Source organism: Neltuma alba, unplaced genomic scaffold (assembly GCF_004799145.2).
Source record: "Neltuma alba isolate B1F8T4 unplaced genomic scaffold, ASM479914v2 tig00002291_pilon, whole genome shotgun sequence".
Lineage (NCBI taxonomy): Eukaryota > Viridiplantae > Streptophyta > Magnoliopsida > Fabales > Fabaceae > Neltuma > Neltuma alba.
This window is the reverse complement of record NW_021632809.1, coordinates 24,170-45,446: the sequence shown is the minus strand read 5'-3', so window position 1 is coordinate 45,446 and position 21,277 is coordinate 24,170. Positions and strand designations below refer to the sequence as shown.

The window sequence follows — 21,277 nt, the reverse complement described above, 5'->3', positions numbered from 1 at the left end:
AAGAAATAATAACTTCTGATACTTCTTTTGTAATTTTTTTTTTTGAGACCTCATTGTAATTCTCTCTTAAATTTTAGAGAGGACACAAAAATTACAAAAAAAAAAATATAGGACTGAATTGATAATTTAATTATTTTAAGGGAAAAAGTAAAAAGAATAATGTACTCAGAATATTATGAGTTAGTTTCTTTGGTAACAACATAATATGCCTCATTAGTTGGTAAACTATTTAGTTTTTACCTATTGCTGCTAACATTTTTCTTTTATAGTTCAGATAACGAATCACTAAGATGTTTATAATATTATCCTTCCAACTAATCTCAACTTCATTTAAATGTACTCATACTTCCAATCTTTACCTAACAATGATAAATTCTATTTAATTAAGGAAAAGATAAAAAAGAAACTTACTTCCTTAAGTCAAATTTCATTTGAAATTTTTTTTTTTTGAAATTTACCCATATTTAAATCTATAAATTATATTTTGAGAAGCCAAAAAAAATAAAATTACATTAAATTTTAATTAGAAAAATATTAAAAATATAATTAATACCTCACTTGGTGGCTTATAAGAGCCAGGATTGAAGAGAGTATATTCAGACATTAATGACAAAATATTTTTTCCCAGGAAAATATTTTATTTATATAAAAAAGAAAACATAATATGTAAGCTAAATTAACTTTAAGAAAAAAGTTAAATTAAATTTTTAGGTATGCATGTAATATATGGAAGAGTGGTTGTAGAAATAGGAGCTAGAAGAGAGGCCTTGTGATTCTGTGTGTTTCACTCATTCATGTCCACCAACAACAAAACGCACTGAAGCAAACTCGTCATCATGAAACTCCTCTGCTACCAGCAGCACACTCAAAAAGCACTTCTCTTCTTCTTCCTCATCATCATCATCAATTCAATTCCTCCTTTCTCCTTTTAAATCTGCCTCTCCAAACGCCACCTTCCTCTTCATCCTCATCCTCAAACCCTCTTCTTCTTCTTCTTCTTCTTCAACACTAGCTGCCATGAGACACCCTTCTTCTCCTCTTTTCCCTCTCACATTCTTCTTCTTCTTTTTCTTCTGTCAGATACAGCTTCTGGTTTACTCTGCTACACCATCTGCCATCATCTCTTTGCTTTCTCTAAAGTCTTCCCTCATTGACCCTCACAATACTCTCCATGACTGGAACTATTCTGCTTCCTCTAACAATTCCCAAGACCTACCACCTATTTGGTGTTCGTGGTCAGGTATCACGTGCCACGCACGGACTTCTCAGATCATCACCATTGACCTTTCTCAGCGTAATCTCTCTGGTTCCATTTCTCCTCAAATCCGTTACTTGACTACCTTGAACCACTTGAATCTTAGCTGGAATAGCTTCACTGGGATTTTCCCACCTGTGATTTTTGAACTTGCTGAGCTCAGAACTCTGGATATCAATCACAACTTCTTCAATTCAACTTTCCCACCTGGGATTTCGAGGCTCAAGTTCTTGAGAGTGTTCAATGCTTATAGCAATAACTTTGTTGGTCCTCTGCCTTCAGAATTCATGAGGCTTCGGTTTCTTGAGAAGTTGAATCTTGGTGGGAGCTACTTTAACGGTACAATTCCTTCAGGTTATGGGAATTTACCAAGATTGAAGTTCCTTTATCTTGCTGGGAATCTCTTGGAAGGTCCAATACCATTTCAGTTAGGGTTCTTATCAGAATTGGAACGTCTTGAAATTGGGTACAACCAGTTTTCTGGAGGATTACCTGAAGAATTTGCTTTATTATCAAGTCTGAAGTACTTGGATATTGCTTCTTCTAATATTTCTGGCTCTCTGATTCATGATTTGGGAAACATGACTATGCTGGAGACATTGTTGCTGTACAAGAATCGGTTAGTGGGTGAGATCCCATCAAGCGTGGGCAATTTGAAAAGTCTCAATGCACTTGATTTGTCAGATAATAAACTCAGTGGGCCAATTCCTGAGGAAATTTCAATGTTGAAGGAACTAACCATTTTGAGCTTGATGAACAACAAGTTAACAGGAGAGATACCACAAGGGATCGGAGATCTTCCAAAACTCGATACTCTGCTTCTATGGAACAATTCGCTTTCTGGGATTCTCCCACAAACCCTTGGCTCCAATGGATTACTCTATAAATTTGACGTTTCCACGAATTCACTCTCAGGTTTAATCCCACCAAATGTTTGCAATGGAAGCAAGCTTATCAAGCTCATTCTCTTTGATAACGAATTTGAAGGAGCTTTTCCAGAATCACTCACTAATTGCACTTCACTGGTAAGGCTTCGAATCCAAAATAATCGGCTCAATGGATCCATCCCTGGTGGTTTTGGCCTTCTTCCCAATCTCGCCTTCGCCGATATGAGCAACAACAACTTCACGGGTCGAATTCCAGAAGATTTCGGAGATGCTCCAACATTGCAACACTTGAATCTCTCTGGAAATTCATTCGAAAATCAACTTCCAAGCAATATTTGGAACGCTAGGAATTTACTGGTTTTCTCGGCGAGTTCATCGAAAATTAACGGTCAGATTCCAGACTTCGTAGGTTGCAAGAACATTTACAGAATCGAATTGCAGGGGAATTTTATCAACGGGAGCATTCCATGGAGCATTGAGAACTGCGAGAGGCTTATTGTGTTGAATCTGAGTCGTAACTCGCTTTCTGGTATCATCCCTTGGGAAATCTCCGTTTTACCCTCAATCACTGACGTTGACCTGTCGCACAATTTTCTGTCCGGCACCATACCCTCCGGTTTCAACAACTGCACTACCCTCGAGAACTTCAACGTCTCTTTCAATTCCCTCACCGGACCGATTCCTTCCGCCGGTTCAATCTTCGCGAACCTAAATCCCTCCTCCTTCTCCGGCAACGATGGCCTCTGTGGCGGCCTCCTCGCAAAGCCCTGCGCTATGGACACTCGCTCTCCTGCAACGGAGGAACAAAATTACCATCCGAAGAGAACCACCGGCGCAGTTATGTGGATCGTTGCAGCGGCGGTGGCAGTTGCATTGTTCGCGCTAGTCGCCGGAACCCGATGCTTCCGATCTCATCACGGCCGTCCGTTCATGAACACCAGCGAAATCGGACCGTGGAAATTAACCGCGTTCCAACGGTTGAATTTTACAGCAGATGACATTGTAGAGTGCATGACAGCCTCGAACAAAATCATAGGAATGGGATCCACTGGAACAGTGTTCAAAGTGGAGATGCCAAGTGGCGATATCGTAGCCGTTAAAAAGCTATGGGGTCAACAAAAGGAGACCTCTAATAGCATCCGACGGAGGAGAGGGGTGCTAGCCGAAGTGGAAGTGCTAGGGAACGTGAGGCACAGGAACATAGTGAGATTATTAGGGTGTTGCAGCAACAAGGAGAACACCATGCTGCTCTATGAGTATATGCCCAATGGGAATTTAGAAGACTTATTGCATGGCAAGAATGTGGTTGGTGATTGGTTGACAAGGTATAACATAGCACTGGGGGTGGCACAAGGGATCTGTTATCTTCATCACGATTGTAACCCAGTGATCGTGCATCGAGATCTTAAACCGAGTAATATTTTGTTGGATGCTGGGATGGAAGCTAGAGTGGCGGATTTTGGAGTGGCCAAGTTGATTGAGAGTGATGAATCCATGTCTGTCATTGCTGGATCATATGGCTACATTGCTCCTGGTAAGACTTAGATATAAATATTTATTTTTATTTTTTAATTTAAATATTTATTTTTCAAGTGTTAGTTGGTAAATTTATTCATATTATGTTCCTCTTAAAATAAAAAATAATTTTTTAAATTAAATTTACACTTTCTAAGTGAAAAATGCAAACACCCCCCCCAATTACCATACAAGAGATGTGAAAAAGAATCCAATGACTTGTATATGATTTGCACGACACTTCATATATATATATATATATATATATATATAATATAACTATTTCAAAACAAGGTCTTCTTGTGGGGCTTGGAAGATCTATAGCTAATGATGAAATGAAACGGGCGGTTTGTATTATTTCATTTATAACTTCAAACTTGACGGCACAAAATAAAATTTTTTAAATTGGGAGAAAAGTGGATTTGAAAGCAAAAGGACTTGTATTACAGAATTTAGGGGGGGAAAAGGAACATAAAGAAATAGCTAGGTTTTCGAGGAAATGACCCAAGAATTATAGATACATACTTATCATCATCATTATATGAGGCATTAATATAGCAAGTTCTAGTTTTGGCATTTGCCTATCTTTACCACGTGAAATATTTAAATTTAAAATAAAAAAGAATTGGTTTCAGCTACCCTTTTTGTTATTATTTTTAATTGTGTTCTTTGCAACTGGCCTTTTGACACTGTAGACTGTAAGTGTGTGGTTCATTTTGTCATATGAAGACAAAAACACAAAAATATGGGAGATATTACTTTTTCCCTATTATAATAAGAACTTTCTAAAAAATGTATAGTCTTTATAATTAGTCATTAAGTAGAGCATTAATTATATTTTTCTTAAGATGACCTCTAGATAAGTTTGACGTTATTTTATTTTATTTTTGTTGTTGTTTCACAAGATGTAATTCATGGTTTTAAATATGGGTAAATTCATAATTTCTTTTTATTTTCAAACAAATGTAATCACCTAACCATTTTTCATTAGTTCTTATAAAGTGGTTAGATATGTACTATAATACTGACCAGGCAATATCAGATAACTTACTACTCACTCACTTTCACATGCACACAAAAGCATGTTTTGATGGTGACCGAGCTAGCTGGGTATAGAGCACAATGTGAACACTGGACACGTTCAGCATAAAAACAGATTTAAAAATTCTAGGCGTGACTGCCATTTTTAAGGTGCTGTGGTTTGTGGTTGGTGTAGCTCTATCTCTAGCCACAGTGACTTTTTCTCATAAGCTCCTTTTGTTTGTGCATGAATAGTTGTATTATTGCGCATGAACGCGCCGCGCGCGCGCACATATATATATATATAGCCTTTCTTTTTCCTTTCACTTTTCACTTTCACAAACCTGTAGCTTTTGCCCAAGTTCTTCACAAATTCAAAGGGACCCACCAACAATAGCCTTGTCAATTCACACATCCACTTTGGAATCATGAGGATGTTGACTTTCTCCTAACTTAGTCCATTGTGGTAAATGCCAACTTGTATCTCATTCTATTCTAATTCACTAATGCCATTTTGTTTGTTTAACTTCTTCTGCAGAATACGCATACACCCTACAGGTTGATGAGAAGAGTGATATTTACAGCTATGGAGTGATGCTGATGGAGATTTTGTGTGGGAGAAGATCTGTCGATGCTGAGTTTGGCGATGGTAATAGTATTGTGGACTGGGTTAACTCTAAGATCAAGGCTAAAAATGGGGTTGATTACATATTAGATAAGAATGTTGGTTCTGGGTGTGCTCCGGTAAGAGATGAGATGAAGCAGATACTTAGAATCGCGTTGCTTTGTACTAGTCGGAATCCGGCAGATCGGCCTTCGATGAGAGATGTTGTGATGATGCTTCAAGAAGCCAAGCCAAAGAGGAAAATGTTTGATAATATTGTGTTAGGACAATGTGGTGATAAAGATATTGGCAGTGGGGAGGATGATGAAATTGTCTTGCCTCAAAAGGCAAAGATGGAAATTTAATATGATATTGAAAATGGATTTTTTTTTAACATTTTTAATATTGTGAGGGATGGGTATAGGAAGAAGAGATTTCTTCTTTTCTTTTTTTTCCTTTTTTCTTTTTTTACTTTCGGCGGAATTTTTCATCAAGTTGTAATGTTTTAGACTAGTTAGAGTGAGTATATATTACTTTAAGACTTCGGTTGATGTTTACACAATTGCATATGACCTTAACTGCAAAGGAGTATGACCATAACAAGTATAAACTTTTTTAAAAATTAAAATTAAAATGAGACAAGAATGATTTTTCGGTCATAACTCTTCTCACATATTTATTTCGTATGCTGTAAAATCATTATAAAATCATGGCTTAGTTTTTACCAAAAAAAGTCATGTTATCTTCAACTTGGCCAAATTCAAAAAGTATCTCCAAACACTCAATCTAATTTTCCATACATTTAAAAAAATATCCTCAATTGACAAAACATCATGTAAACTCTCATTCTCACTCCCTGTTTGTAAAGCTTTATGTCGTCCCATATTTAAACCTAACTGTATCTAAAATTAAAAAAATTACAAGCAAAAAAATATAAGAGCAAATAACGAGTCAGAACAGAGAAAAAGAACTCAAAACTACAACACCGCACGTAGAAAAAGAAAACACACATAGCATGAAACACCAAAGAATAGAGCACAAAATGCCTCTTTCTTCTTGTGAGATGGAACAAAAATACTTATTACTTCTCCGATCCTTAATGTAAAACATAATAATTCTCTCTTCCTACTTAATTATTGTTGGGAAAATACTAATAGGGTTAATTTTAAAAAATTGATAAATATGTGAAATAAGTCTTAAATATCATACTAACATTAAATTCCCAATTACGTCATATCTTAAAAATTGGAGAGGTATTTTAGAGTGATCAAACTCCTTACTCAATGGAATGGACCCTAGCACATGATCAATGGCGCCATCTTCATCATGTACACATCCTCCTTTTTCCCCTCTTCCTTTTCTATTTTAACTGCATCTATCCTTCAGTTGGCCCTTCAATGCATTTCCTAAACAATAGATACTAATGGTGCTAACTTGGAATTCTTAAAGGATTTAATAAAATGGAAAAAGTTATAGACACTGAATTAAAAATTGAAAGAAAGTAGCTATCTGCAAATAGGTTTCCTTTTTCTTATTTTACTTCTCTATAATTTCTCACTGTTCAATGATTTTTGTAAGTTCCTCTGCTTCTACAATTTTCAACAAAAACCACTCCATTAAATGTGCAATTGATAGGAAAACATTTTTAAAAATAAATTTGAGATAGAATATATTAAATTTTATACTTAGGATCAAAACAAATCTACCAATTAACTCTTTATATTCAAAAGAGGAGGTAGGATTATTAGTCCTCCCGTTTAGGACGAACAAGACCACTATCAGCATCAAAAGCATTACTGAGCGCAATTTGGAAAAATAGATATTGTTTACCCAAGAAACCAACACTGAGTAGAATAGGGAGGGGAAAAAAAAAGAAAAAGATATTCGGTGGTCCAAAACACCAACCCATGGATTAATTTTCCCTATTTTATATTTGCTTTCACTTGTCTATTTAACTATTTTTACCATACTTACCTATAGAGGGATGGGACAGTTCTTGTTCAATTTTGTATTGATAATAAATTATTTAAGAAATTGCTCATTAATAAATGATAAATAAATAAATTATATTTTTTAATTTTTTTACTATCTATATTTATTTAATTTAATATTGCATAAATCTTTTTGTTCAACTGACATAAATTTTCTTTGGATATAAGAAACATTGTAAGAGTGACCAATAATTAATCACTAGTACAATTCACCAATTAATGTTTGGCAAAAAAGGGGAAAAAAAACATATGTGCGCGCCTAATTGAGGGCCATTAAGGTGGAGGAGGCTTCTAAACCTCACCTTAGTGAGAAGTGGGTATTAAAAAAAAAATAAACAGTTAAAATTTAATTTGAAAATATTATTAAAACTTAATTTAAACGGTTTACTAATTCACTAATCACATTAACCAATTTAACATCAACGCAAAAAGAAAAGTAGAACTACTTTTAAAAAAAAGTTTCTGGGCCAGAAAAAGAAAAATGATTCATCAGATACGTTTCAGCTCCATATTTGTTTGGATGAGATGCACCATCACGCTTTTCTCCTTTTCCTAACCAAAAAAAAAAAAAGGAGGAGGAGATAACATTTGTATCTTTCTTTCATATTTGCTTCAAAATTAAGGGATTTTGACAGGGTTTAACGTAAGTCATTACAAGACTTATTTATTTTATTGAAAATCAATATATTTTTGTTTCTCATTTCTTTTTTTACAGGAAAAATAACAAAAATATACCTGATTGAATTTTAAAATGACAAATATATTATTTTAACAGATTTTAACATGTCAAAATCATTACAGTGATGCTACTTAGAGTTAGAAAAACAAAATTGAAAGCCCAAGAACATTACTTGCAGTTAAGAGTAATTTAGTCTTTCATAACAAAAATAAGAATTTTTTCTATAGTAATTAAAAATTTGTATAGAAAAACATACTAATTAATTAAAGTACTACGTCCAATCCTTAATATAAAAGTTAGTTTGACATTCAATTTGGCTTGAAATATAAAATTCTCATCTATTTTGTCTATCATATTTATCTATTTTAAAGTAGGCTTTATAGTAGTTACTCATATTAAAAATTCCATCTAGTAGTAGTTTTAACTAATACACATGATTAGTAATGATATCCTAGAAAAAATTTAACTTAATAAACTTTTTAATCTACTTAAATAGTCAACTAGCTTTATATTAAGAACCAAAACTAGTATATTTAATCAAATTTTAATGTTTTCCCATTGCTTACCTTTGAAGTATAAATGATGGGCATAATTCTCAAAAGTTCCTGAAAGTGCTCCTCTTCTTGTTTCGATATGGTGCTGAGTTCTGTTACTTGATAAAGAATTCTATCAACCTGCCACACAATATTATTATTAATTAATAATCGCACTCTTATCTAATAATATTATTAATCACATTATCTTTCTAATCATTATATTATAATTAAAAAAATATATTGATAATTAATTTTATTTTCTCAAACTTTTTGGGTCGGACTGCGAGAATAACTTAAATCTTAATATCCCATTAATTTATTTCCTTTTTATAATAAATATAAAAAACTTGAAAAATTCTGTTAATTTAGAAACTATTTTTTCTTAAACACATTTGTTCAAAATACTGTCTGGTACCAAAATAAATACCTCTCTCAATAAAAATTTAAATTTTAGTTTGTCATATTGTGAAAAACTAATTCTTCAACTAAAGTCCATCAACATTGTTTGTTAATTTAAAAACTATTAATTATATAAATTTTAAAAAAAACACTACTTTTTTGCCAGACAAAAAGAAAGAAACTTGAAAATTTATGTTAATTTAAAAACTACTGATTATATAAATTTTTTTTAAAAAAATAGCATGACCATGTTACTTGTCAAAGACTTTAAGGGTAATACATCAGGCTATCCTTATTCGATAATCCTCCAAATAATGTATTTTTCAATACTTCAAAATTTACCAGTTCAGACATTTTTTCCCAATAATTCGGTCACCTATTTCTAAAATTCAAAAACCAAATAATGAGTATATGTAATTTTAAAAATATTATCCTATAAATAATTGAGTATTGATTCTTTTCTTTTCTTTTCTTTTCTTTTCTCTTTTTGGGACAAAATTGAGTATTGATTAAGCTGTTAAGGATACTTAAACATCAAAATAAATATTAAAAGGTGTAATAAAAAAATTAAATATTAAAGGGGGAAAACCTGAGATTGATATTTTCTTATGAGTGGATCAATGCTCTCCATTATTTCTAAGGCTGTTTTCATGGCTTCATGCAGAGAGGCCACGTCAGCCTGAAAAAGAATGCACAAGGGATAATGTGAATTACTAAAGATGAACATCGAAAATAATTTTAAAGATGCAGAATAATTGTATACTATTGTTTTTTTAGAAACACAAATTATATAATTTTTTATTAACAATTAAACAAAACATTAGAATTAGAACATGACTTTTTGTCTTGTGTTTTTTTAGCAGACAGTAAACATCATTTTTAAAGGAAGAATAGCATTTAAAGATTAAAAGATTAAATTAATCACGTTTAAGAAAAAAATTGTGAATTAGGAAATAAAAGTATTACACAAATTCAAATTCCAAGAAGCATACTTGTTGGGAGAGTTTTAACTTTTACGCTCTCAGCTTGATAGAAATTAGTCTCAAGTCCAACATGACTAAAAAATATTCTAAATTATACAAAAATATATATATTTGACAATTTGAATTGTCTCCTTTTTCTTATTAGATAGATCAATATTAAACTATAAGAAGTTATGAAAATTATCTTTTAAAAAAATAGATGAATCTCATCTTAAATTAGTAGTCTCAAAATTGCTAATAAGAAGAAAATTGAAGTACCAAACCATGAAAGGTAATGTTATCTTTAACAAGTTAAATACTTTCTTTTCCTTCATAAACAAACAAATCTCACTTGAAAATTAGTGATTACAAATTTACAATGTCGCAAATAAAGGAATAGTGTGTCAAGCCATTGAAAATATCTTTAGTCCTTATTTTGGTATTCTCTAGTTTTTTATCTCATTAATATTAAATTAATTTAATCTTTGGGTTCTTAAATGCTTAACAGTGCAGACAATTGGACGTGAAAACATTGGACCTGAAAAATAAACCAGGCCCAATGCAGAAACATAGAATTGGAAAGGGGAATTTTCTTAAAACTTCATAGTTCATGCACTTCAAATCAATTTTAAAACTTTTGCATGCTTTTTTTTAATAAAAAAAAAAAGACATCAATGTATACAGGGGTTAATGTGCAAATTTACCCCAAAATTTTTTACTTAAAAGTGCTGAAACTTTTTTTTAGTGCAAATTTGCCCCATAAGTTTAATATCGTAGCAATATTGCCCCCCATCATTAAAAAATAGTATTAGCTATTAAAATAATGACATTGACTGCTAATATTTTTAACAGTAGAAAACAACATTATTATATTTTTAAATTTTTAGGGCAAATTTATGTTAAAAAAATTCAGATGCCTTATAATTTTAAATGAAAACTTTCAAGACAAATTTATATTATATGATGCAAGAAAAGGCAAATGAATGGATGCAAAAGCGAGGGAGCTTACCTTAATATCAAGAAAAGGCAAACAAATGGACAAAGCTGATAGCTTTCTGATCAATCTATTGATGTGTTCTTCATATTTTCTGTCTAATAATTTTTCCCATTCATTCAGAAGAAACACTTGTGGATTCACGAGTTGATTTATTTTCATGATATGCTTCGCCTTTTGCCTTTCCTTTTTCTTCTCTAAGATTCTCTTTCTTAGCATCAAGATCCTTAGGCAAACATTGAATAGATTCATCTGAAATTATCACAATGTATATATAATATAAGAAACCTCCTTCATAATTAATCAATATGTCAATTTATCAAAAAAGAAAAAGAAAAATTCAATATGTCGATATAAAATTTATAACAAGCATCAATATTTCATAAATTTTAAATTGATTATTAATATTAATATTAATTACTACAATATATAATTGGAGAATTTTGTACCATCAAGGTATTGAAAATTAGACTAGTCATTAAAAGTATCGAGATAGTGATTTAATGGTCTTATCATGATTGAACTGGGATCAACTCAATTGTGACTAAAATAGTATAATGTAATTGAAATATATAAGAATATATATAACTCTAAAATGAGTGATATTTAAATAAAAAAATGCACTAGTCCACAAGTAAATAGAATATTTGCGTATAAGCATCATATAATCCAACAAAATATGGTTACCAAAACACAAATATAACTGACTCCTATTTTTTAAAACTCAAAACAAAAACATATAAAATCCCATCCAAACAACGCGTCCATGACTATTGACCGGACCGGCTAGAAGATTGGTTCACTGATTTATTGGTTTGATTAATTCGCCTGGATTGAATTTGAATAAGAGGGCGCACCTGTATCTAAGTTGTCATCAAGTTTTATAAATATGGACAATATGTAAATTATTATTTAAAGTATTCTAGTTTAACTAATTAAGTTTCACCCTCAGTACCTCTGTAACCAAAATATTGCATAATTTATAATAAATATTTAATTTTAATTATCGAGATGATTGATAAATGAGATAAACTATTCAAACAAGTCGACCTCGTACTATACTGAAGAAAATATTATGGTTCCGTTTAGTACGAAGTATTGAAAATGAAAGAGAGGGGTTAAGATTACAGTTGAAGAAAATCATTAAAAAAGTTTTTAGTATGAGAAATTGCTTGTTACACGGGATTAGACAAACCCATGTATATGGGATTGGAGAATACCACATGTGGTATTCTCCAATCCTGCTTTCGTAGGTTTGTCTAATCCCATGTAATAAGCAATCTCTCATGCTAAATATTATTTTCTCAATCCTAATTTAATCTCAAACTTTATTTTAATGCTTCATACCAAATAGTATCTATATGTTTGGCTCGATTCCAAAATGCATTTTGCATATATTAACATCAATATTTTTTTGATGTAAAGAATCTTCCGAGTTTTATATTATGTACATCGTAGATTATGTTTATGAGATTTATTTAGTCTTTTATCTCTGACTTTCTGTACAAGCTCTTTTTCTTTTTTATTTTTTTCTCTATTGGCAATATATATACTAATATTGCAATGAATAAAGAAATCAAACTCTAGATGAGTTGAAGATAAAATAAATCTCTCCGCAGTGCATGTTGATAAATTTTAAATTCAACCAACCTATATGAGCTGATGGTATAATTATTTTAAATTATAATTCAGCAGAAGTAAATAAGAAAAATTACAAGGATGCTACTTCTAATGGGACCACTTCGGCTAAAGTCAGTTCAAAAGGTTGAGTGTGACTATATAATGGGCTGATTATACGTATTAATATATATTATTTTTAAAACAAACTAGCAAGTTAAAAAATTATAATTACTATACACTTCTCTATACAATTATATGCCTTTTAACTTATACTCCCATTGGTCTTAAATATTCAAATTAAAGGTTTAGTTTAGTTTTAAATTAAGAAGTCAATTCACTTTATCTTTATAAAATATCATGTGTAATTCCAATAAGGAACTATATTAGTTAGGAAAATCATTTTTTATAAGTAATTAACTTAACTAGTTTCATTAATATGCAAGTGAGCTAATTTCTATATCTAAAACCAGAGGGTGCATAAGGAAAATGATAGTTGAAATAAAAAACTACTACCCTCTAGTGTTTAATATAAAAACTAGTTAGAAATTGAATTTGGTCTTAAAATATAAGATCTTAATCTACTTTATTCTTTAAATTTGTAATTTATTCTCTAAATATCTCTATTGATTACATATGTTAAAGGGTTGTTATCCAAAGATAATTATGATTAAAAAGAGTAATTTAGAAAAATAAACTCATATTTGTAATAAATAACTAATTTAATTAATTTTTTTATTTAACTCTTATATTAAGGAGGTCGTGCAATTTAGCCTCTCTTTTTTTCCCTCAATAAAAATTAAATAAACTTATTACTTACCTCTGAAGCTTTCTTTACATTAACCATGGCAGACTCGGCCCTTGCATTCACAAACCTCCACTGCAACAATCTGTTATGCAAAATCCTAAACCTGTGATGCTCATCTTCTTGCACCGATGACACTTTCTTTTGCCTGAAGTACCTCAAAACCTTACTCACACCATTGCTGTTACTCTTCACTTTCCCCGGCGTCTCAGACGACGATGACGCCGCCGGGAGTCCGAGAAACCGCCCCGGCGATAACGCCCATGCCGATGGAGACTTCGCGGTCATCCTCTTTGAAGATCCAACTCCATCTGATCTGTTATTTCTGTTAGAGATGATCTCTTGGGACTTCCGAGCCGAAGCGCTTGAAGAAGAGGGATTCGTTGTGCTGTCTTCATTGTTGCAAGTTCTTCTTGTTTTTGATGTGGATTTTGAGCGGTTCGTGTTGCTGACGAATCTCTGACTTGATCCAAACCTGCGGGAGCTATTTTCTGGAGTAGTCGTCAAGGATGATAAGTTGCTCCCACTTTTGCTCCGGCAAAGCCGTGGCGACGGTGATGGGGATCGCAACACTGTCCGTGGGTTGCGGCGGCCACTGTTGTTCTCCTTGTCCATGCCGCGTATTGATAGTGTCTTGTGTCTTAGAAATTCTTGTTTTTGAGCTTAGTGATGTTATATATATAGAGAGAGAGAGAGGGAGGGAGGGAGGGAGAGAGGGGAAGGGATTATTATAAAGTGGGAACTGGGAAGTGAGAATCATGGAAGCACGTAATGCGAGGACGTTGAAAACATGCCTTCACGTCATGGGTAGGGTATGTGGTGCTGTTTCTGTTATATTCCAAGGGTTGACTTATTTGGGAGCTTCTGAAACTTAAAAAAAAAAAAAAATACCAAATTTTTTTCACATATTTATTTCAAATTCTGTGAAACCACTTCTAAAATTATGATTTTATTTTCACCTAAACACTTTTTTTAGTAATGTTTTTAGCTAGCTTTTTTTTTCCCGAAGAATTGTAATAAGGTCTTATAAAAAGAACATATTCACAAAAAAGTCTCATAACAAGTGAGTAACTTGTAATGATAAGCTACAAGGTAAGAAATGACAACTAATTTTAACTTATTAAAATTTTTTAATAATTATTTTTTCTGAGACCTCGCTATATAATTTCTCATTTCTTTTTGGTCAAAGGCTCGGCCACATTCTAACTATTGATTTCTTTTTTTATTTTGAACGGATACAAATGCACACATACATTTATAATTTCCCTCAACTATATATATATATATATATATATGCATAAGTAACTTACTTAACATCTCACTGTAAATTTTCCTATTACATTTATGCTAATTCTCTTACTAGAATAATTTTGCTCATAACTTACCTTTGCATATATGAAAGTTTAAAGAGTTATATACATGCATATAACTCAAAGCTTTTGGGATTATATATGCATAAAAATATAATTTAAAAGAGTTCATAATCGATGTTTGGAGTTTATCCATACAAATGGAAAGTTTTTGAAGATTGGTTATTAAGTTTTAAAGATTAAGAAGATTATTTGCACACGATTCAAAGTTTAAGAGAGTTTTATGTAATTTACTCTGCTATGTATAATAATACGTGTACTTATTGACGATATATACAGAGGTTTTCTCTTAATTTTTGAAAAAATTTATGTCTTTCTTTCTCGTTTGGTGCCACCAATGTCCCAAACCCTTTTCAATGTTTTCAATTTTATTATATGATTATTATAGCGTTTGGTCTTTATGATAGACGCTGAAATTACTTTTTTTTTTTGTTATTTCCACCTTATATTCAGTCAGAAAAAGACACAAAAATGCGTCTTTAACATATGGTGAATATATTTATATATATAAGCTACCTCCAGTGCTTAATATAATAATTAAATAATTAATTTGGAGAGATTAAAAAAATTAGTTAAACTGATTAATTGTAATATATATTGACTTTCCCAAATTACCCTCTTTGATCATACATTAGAAATATCTCTTCGTAGATAGGAGCCTCTTATAATCCATAGGGATGTTTTAAAAAAATATATTATAAATTTGAGAGACAAAATAAATATTAAAATTTTATATTTAAAACTAAACTCAATTCTTAACTAGCTCTTATAGGAGGTAATGTGTATGTATATACTCCTCTGGTCCTAAATATAAGATCTATTTTGTAGTGTAAATTATACTACAAAATGGATCTTATATTCAGGACTGGAGGGAGTACTATGTTGCACCTGTAACTGGAAAACCATGGCCATATTCCATCCACCATCAGACTTAAACGGAAAATTAAAACAGTACGTAAAACTTCTCAAGAAATCAAACTTCCTGAAATTCATTAATTTGTAATTGCAATATATTTGATTGATCCTTTTCTAAGCTTTATTTTAGCTGACCCGGACACTTCAAATCCGGATTGACTTTACTCCGCTGTCTTAATATCCGCTGCTAGCCTGCTACTCCTTTGCTTTAAAACAGTGTCGTTTGATGATAAATGACCAGAAAAAAAAAAGGAGATTGCAGGAAAGTCATGAATGGAAAATTGCTGAGTAATGTTTTGTTTGGAAATCCGGTTGAAGAATAAAAAATTAACAATTTTAACAATCTCCTTTATTTCCCTTGTCATTTTATGCACCAAACGACACCGTTTTAAAGCAAAGGAAGAGCACCGGATACTAAGACAGCGGACGAAGGCCAATCCAAAGTCACCAACGAAACGGATTCAATAGAACTCTTTGTCGCCATGTTTCAGTAAAATATTGATAAACTCCTCCTCCGGTAATTTGTTAAATGAATGATCCCTTAAAAAAAAAAAAAAAAGGGCAAAGGTGAGTCCTTGAAATATTTTTGGAAGCATCCATCGCCCTCAACTACTCTAATTAGCTTTTGCCTTGAATGAGTTTTATTCCCAAAAGTCAATTTGAGAAAAAGTTTGCCCAAACAATTGTTGAAGACCACACCAACTACCAACACACGATTTCCCTTTTTGAATGCATGTTCTCCCCTCTAAACGATCTGCCAAACAAACGGGTAATAATTTAGAGTGCTGGATGCAGGTCTAAAAATAGCTTGAAGTGTTGGGTGGCGTCACCCAAAAAAATAAAGAATAAAAAGGTAAGAAATATATATATATATATATATATGCATATATATTAACAAAAAGAAAAAAGAAAAAAGAGGAACGGAACACCAAAGTAGTGTTCAAAAAGAAAACAAACAAGAGACATGTCAATTATATCTCCTACGCCATTATGAAAGACTGCAACTTAAGTTTCAAAGTTCAAACAAAGAGTCCACGACGACGCTCTCATAATTAATTGGCCAAATCACCCAAATAAAACCCCACGCATCAAACACACACATCTCACCCTTATAAAACCCCAAATCTCTACGCCCACATAAACATCACAAAACTTTAAAAGACAGTGAGATCAAAACTTCCAAAAATGGCGTCCATCTCTGCAGCATCAAGCCAATCCTTATTGGCCTTGTTCTTCATCATCATCATGTCAACAATGGCTTCTTCTTCCGAAGCTGGCAATATCGCAACTTACTGGGGCCAAAATGGGAACGAAGGCACGCTGGCTGAGGCATGTGAAACTGGAAACTATGAGTTCATGATGATAGCATTTCTTCCAACTTATGGGGGAAACCAAACTCCAGAAATAAACCTGGCTGGTCATTGTGTTCCCAGCAACAATAATGGATGTTCTGGTTTGAGTTCTGATATCGAATCATGCCAAGCCAAAGGCATAAAGGTATTGTTGTCTTTAAGAGCAGGACCTGGAAGCGAAGCCATTAATGCAACAGAGGTTGCGACTTACCTTTGGAATAACTTCTTGGGAGGACAGTCTTCGTCTCGCCCACTCGGTCCTGCTGTTCTTGATGGCATTGACTTTGACATTGAAGGAGGATCAAACCAATACTGGGGTGATCTTGCCAGGTAGTTTTTATTTAGTTTTTTGAGCTAGAAGGTAAACACCAACGGCCTAAACCTATCTCGCCTCACTTAATTATAAGTGAGAGTTCATGTCACTAGACTACAATATCATTGGCTATAACTTTCTTCAGTTAATATTAGAGGTTTAAGTGATATTGCTAGGTATTTCTCCTGGTATCTAATCTAGGAGCTAGTTTTGAGATTAGATTTGGTTCTAAATATAAGATATCAATTCATTGTCTCCTATATTTATCATTTTTACCCAAACTAATATATTAGTTTATATATAATCTAATATTACACATGGGTGTTTTCAAGGAGATCAAGTTATTTTTTTTTATAATTAACTAATTCATCTAACTTTTTTAATTTATTCATGTCAATTAAGTAACTCTTACATTCAAAACAGGAGGCAGTAGATTTCTTTAGTTAATTTTATAGGTTTAAGTGGTGCTGTAGCTCAACTAACTAACATAAAATAGCCCAATCACTTTAGGCCCAGCCCAGGTAGAAGTATGCTACACTGGCCAAGCTTTTATATTTTATATTATTATTTTTTTAATAAATACTTAATTTTTTTCATATTATATATATGTGTGTGTGCGCGCATGAATAACTAACTCTTATTTGCATACCAGACTACTTAAAAGTTATAGCAAGGGGGGTAGAAAGGTGTATATAGTAGCAGCTCCACAATGTCCATTCCCAGATGCTTGGTTAGGAAATGCCTTGAGGACAGGTTTATTTGACAATGCATGGATCCAGTTCTACAATAACCCTCCATGCCAATATAGTTCAGGAGATATATCTAGTCTTGAAGGTGCATGGAAGCTGTGGACTTCTAATGTTCCAGTGAATAAGGTGTTCCTAGGCCTACCAGCTTCTCCTGAGGCTGCAGGCAGTGGATTTATTCCTATTCTTGATCTCATTTCTAAGTTGCTTCCTACCATTAAGACCTCTCCTAAATATGGAGGCGTAATGTTATGGTCAAGGTACTATGATATCCAAACCAGATATAGCTCCTCCATTAAAACCCATGTTTAAAAAGTCATACTTGTCTACTATTATATATATTTACACTTTTATTTTATGTAATATTTACCATGTAATATATGTTCCTATATGCTCCCTCCATTATATATTTCAATTCATAGGACACCATGTTGATTATATATTTGTTACAATTTTATTTTTTCAAAAACGCTTATTATTAAGGTTGTAAAGTGAGAAGCTTATTTGAAGATATGGTTAACATGAGCAAAATAGATAACTTACTTAAAGCTTAAACAAGGTTAATGAACTTTAATGTGTTTCCTAATCTGTTGAAAAATATTAAAAATGACTTATAAATATGACGGAGAGAATATAGATATAAAATGAGCAGTTTCTTAATTATCTTAAGACTCAACTAGTAATGTCTCTTATATATTGTTAAACATTGTAAGCATCCACCATAGTCCATACTCATTTTCAAATGCGTCTGTTCTACTGAGAATACTATAAAATGACCAGATATTAAATTATATATGCCATATTGTGGGCCGTTGGAAGGTACAAATGCCCCACACACACACACACACACACACACATATTTCATAAATTATTGTGTAATACGCCATATGTAGAAGTGGGGCAAATAATTTAAATTATTGTGGGAGGTTTGGAATACATATATAATATATTTATGATATAAAATTTGTGTAAATTCATAAAACTTAGAAGCTAAAAGATTGAAAATTAAACCTAGAGGACCGGACCAAGGTTTTCATTACTCACCCTTCAATTCATTTGCCAATTGCCATTAGGCATTTTGCTGATAAATATTTGTTTTCTTAATAAATGTTTGTTCCAATCTTATTTATAAGATTTTTTTAACTGAATTACATGTGAATTAAGGAATGTGATTAAGATTAGTTGGGAGTCATAATTTCTTCAAAAATAATATTCCCAAATGATCCTCAATTAAAACGGTTAACCTCGACCCTTAGAACATCAAAATCATACGTGTCACACTACCAGAAAAAAGGCTTTTAACGGCGGTTAAAAGTGGCTTTTAACGGCGGTTTTGAAGGCGTAGTTGTTAAAGGCGACGTTGAAAGGTAAGGAAAACACGGCGGTTTTTAACCGCCGTGGAAAGTGGACTTTCCACGGCGGTTTTATATTTAACTGTCGTGAAAAGTGGACTTTCCACGGCGGTTTTATTTTTAACCGCCGTGGAAAGTCCACTTTTCCACGGCGGTTATATGTATAACCGCCGTTAAAAATGTTTTTTTTTTAAATTCTGCTTTATTTTCGTGTTTACCACCCTGCAGTTTACAGCTCCAAACAAATGTAGGCAGTGCAGATCACGCAGAACAAGATCAATTAGCTAGTTAATATACAGCAATGAAATTTTTTTTACACAATTCGAAAATAGGGAAACTGGCCAATATAATAGAACTAAGTGGTTACCAAAGAACACGTATTGGCTAGGTCCAACAATTCTGAAATAGAAGTAACTACTTCTCTGTACAATGGAAATCATGAACAATATAAGAGGGAACCGAGAGAAAGCATCTAACAATGAATTTTTTGAGAAATAACCTATCTATTTGAAAGCTAAATTTCAATTTTTTCTATCAATGTTGTTGACAAAGTGTCCCTCATCAAGTTGATGTCATCCATGAGATATAGCGCAGTATTTTGAAATATCTGTTAATCAAAAATAACATAGTGAACTTAGTCAAAAATGTGAAATAAATTGAAGAACGTCATGAACGTAACTCATCTTTACCTCGTCTAATTTCTCAGTCGTTCCTGTCTCAATTATGTCATTCATGTAGCGGATGACATAATATCCACACTCAACATGTCCTTGTTGACAACGGTACTAAAAAAATAAGATATAAAATTGAATATTAGACATTATTGATTATAAACATTAACTTTAATTCATCAAAAATGTTTAAAAGTTAGTTCAAAACAACATATACCTGTGGAAGAATCCATGTTGGTGCTTGTCTATTTTGTTTAATCGCCACGACATTAAAACTATGAAAAGCCCTATCAACATTATAAGAGAAAATGATATTAGAGCATGCTTGTATAAACTTCACAAGTAATAAATATATAAATAAAAACTAACGTGTCGATGACATCTTTGGTTTCTTCGGATGGACTTCCACAGAGTGAATCGAACCAGTAAACTTTGTTGTCAAAAGGGGCACAAACAATTAGAGTCCAATGATAACTGCAAAAAGCAAACCATATTAATTATAACCCGACACATACAACTTGTATATCTCAAATACAATAATACACTTACCCTTCCACGCAATGATTAAAGAACCGGACCGAACCGGACGGTCGGACCGGTTGAACCGTCACCCGGACTCGTTAACGGCTCGGTTTGGACCAAAAAACCGTTCACATAGTTGAGCCGGATTGGACCGGAGTTGAGCCGTTATTAAACCGGGAACCGGAGTTGGACCGGAAACCGGAACGGTTTTCAGAAAACCAGACGGTTTTTTAGCCTGACTAAAAAATACTAAAAAAATTTAAAAAAATAGAAGAAAAATAAAAAAATTGATCCCTTAAATATCCTAATATATTTTTAGACTATTTATAACCATATAGTATTATTTCATAGAAAATTTCATATATTGTGGTGTTAAAATCGTGAGTCGCTAGTCTTTTTGTTTCGATATTTGGTCTATCTTTTAAAAAAATATTTTGATTTGAATGAATTGATAATTTGTAATATCATTAAATATTTTAAACATACATAAATTTAAATATATAAGGTTTTAGTCCATTTTCAATGATTTCATTATAATTTTAGATTATTTAAATGCATTTCTAAATTATTTAATAATTTGATATTTTTCATATATACTAATTATATGTATATAATATTGTTTTAAATTAATTATTGCGTCACCGGTCTAACCGAACGGTCCAACCGATCCGACCGATTGAACCATGACCCGTTGATCTTTCCGGTTTGACTTCCGGTCCGGCTTTTAAAACATTGCTTCCACGTAAGGTGCAAAATATATTAGCTTTTTGGT

General features: G+C 32.3%; 3 protein-coding genes across 3 annotated transcripts; 2 read left to right on the top strand and 1 right to left on the bottom strand.

The window, feature by feature from the left end:
• The first annotated feature begins 843 nt into the window (after nt 1-843).
• On the top strand, nt 844-5,795 carry LOC114721393 (leucine-rich repeat receptor-like protein kinase TDR). The gene is made up of 2 exons (XM_028907224.1): nt 844-3,676; nt 5,216-5,795. Exons 1-2 carry the CDS (start codon nt 1,018-1,020, stop codon nt 5,644-5,646), a joined length of 3,090 nt encoding a protein of 1,029 aa, XP_028763057.1. The 5' UTR covers nt 844-1,017; the 3' UTR covers nt 5,647-5,795.
• A 3,665-nt stretch (nt 5,796-9,460) lies between these two features.
• On the bottom strand, nt 9,461-13,879 carry LOC114721375 (QWRF motif-containing protein 7-like). Its single transcript, XM_028907204.1, has 2 exons — nt 13,280-13,879; nt 9,461-9,565 (listed from the first exon to the last, which is right to left on the bottom strand). The coding sequence occupies exons 1-2, from the start codon at nt 13,877-13,879 to the stop codon at nt 9,461-9,463; spliced, it is 705 nt and encodes a 234-aa protein (XP_028763037.1).
• A 2,855-nt stretch (nt 13,880-16,734) lies between these two features.
• On the top strand, nt 16,735-18,272 carry LOC114721368 (hevamine-A-like). The gene is made up of 2 exons (XM_028907195.1): nt 16,735-17,231; nt 17,867-18,272. The coding sequence occupies exons 1-2, from the start codon at nt 16,735-16,737 to the stop codon at nt 18,270-18,272; spliced, it is 903 nt and encodes a 300-aa protein (XP_028763028.1).
• Nucleotides 18,273-21,277: the final 3,005 nt, after the last annotated feature.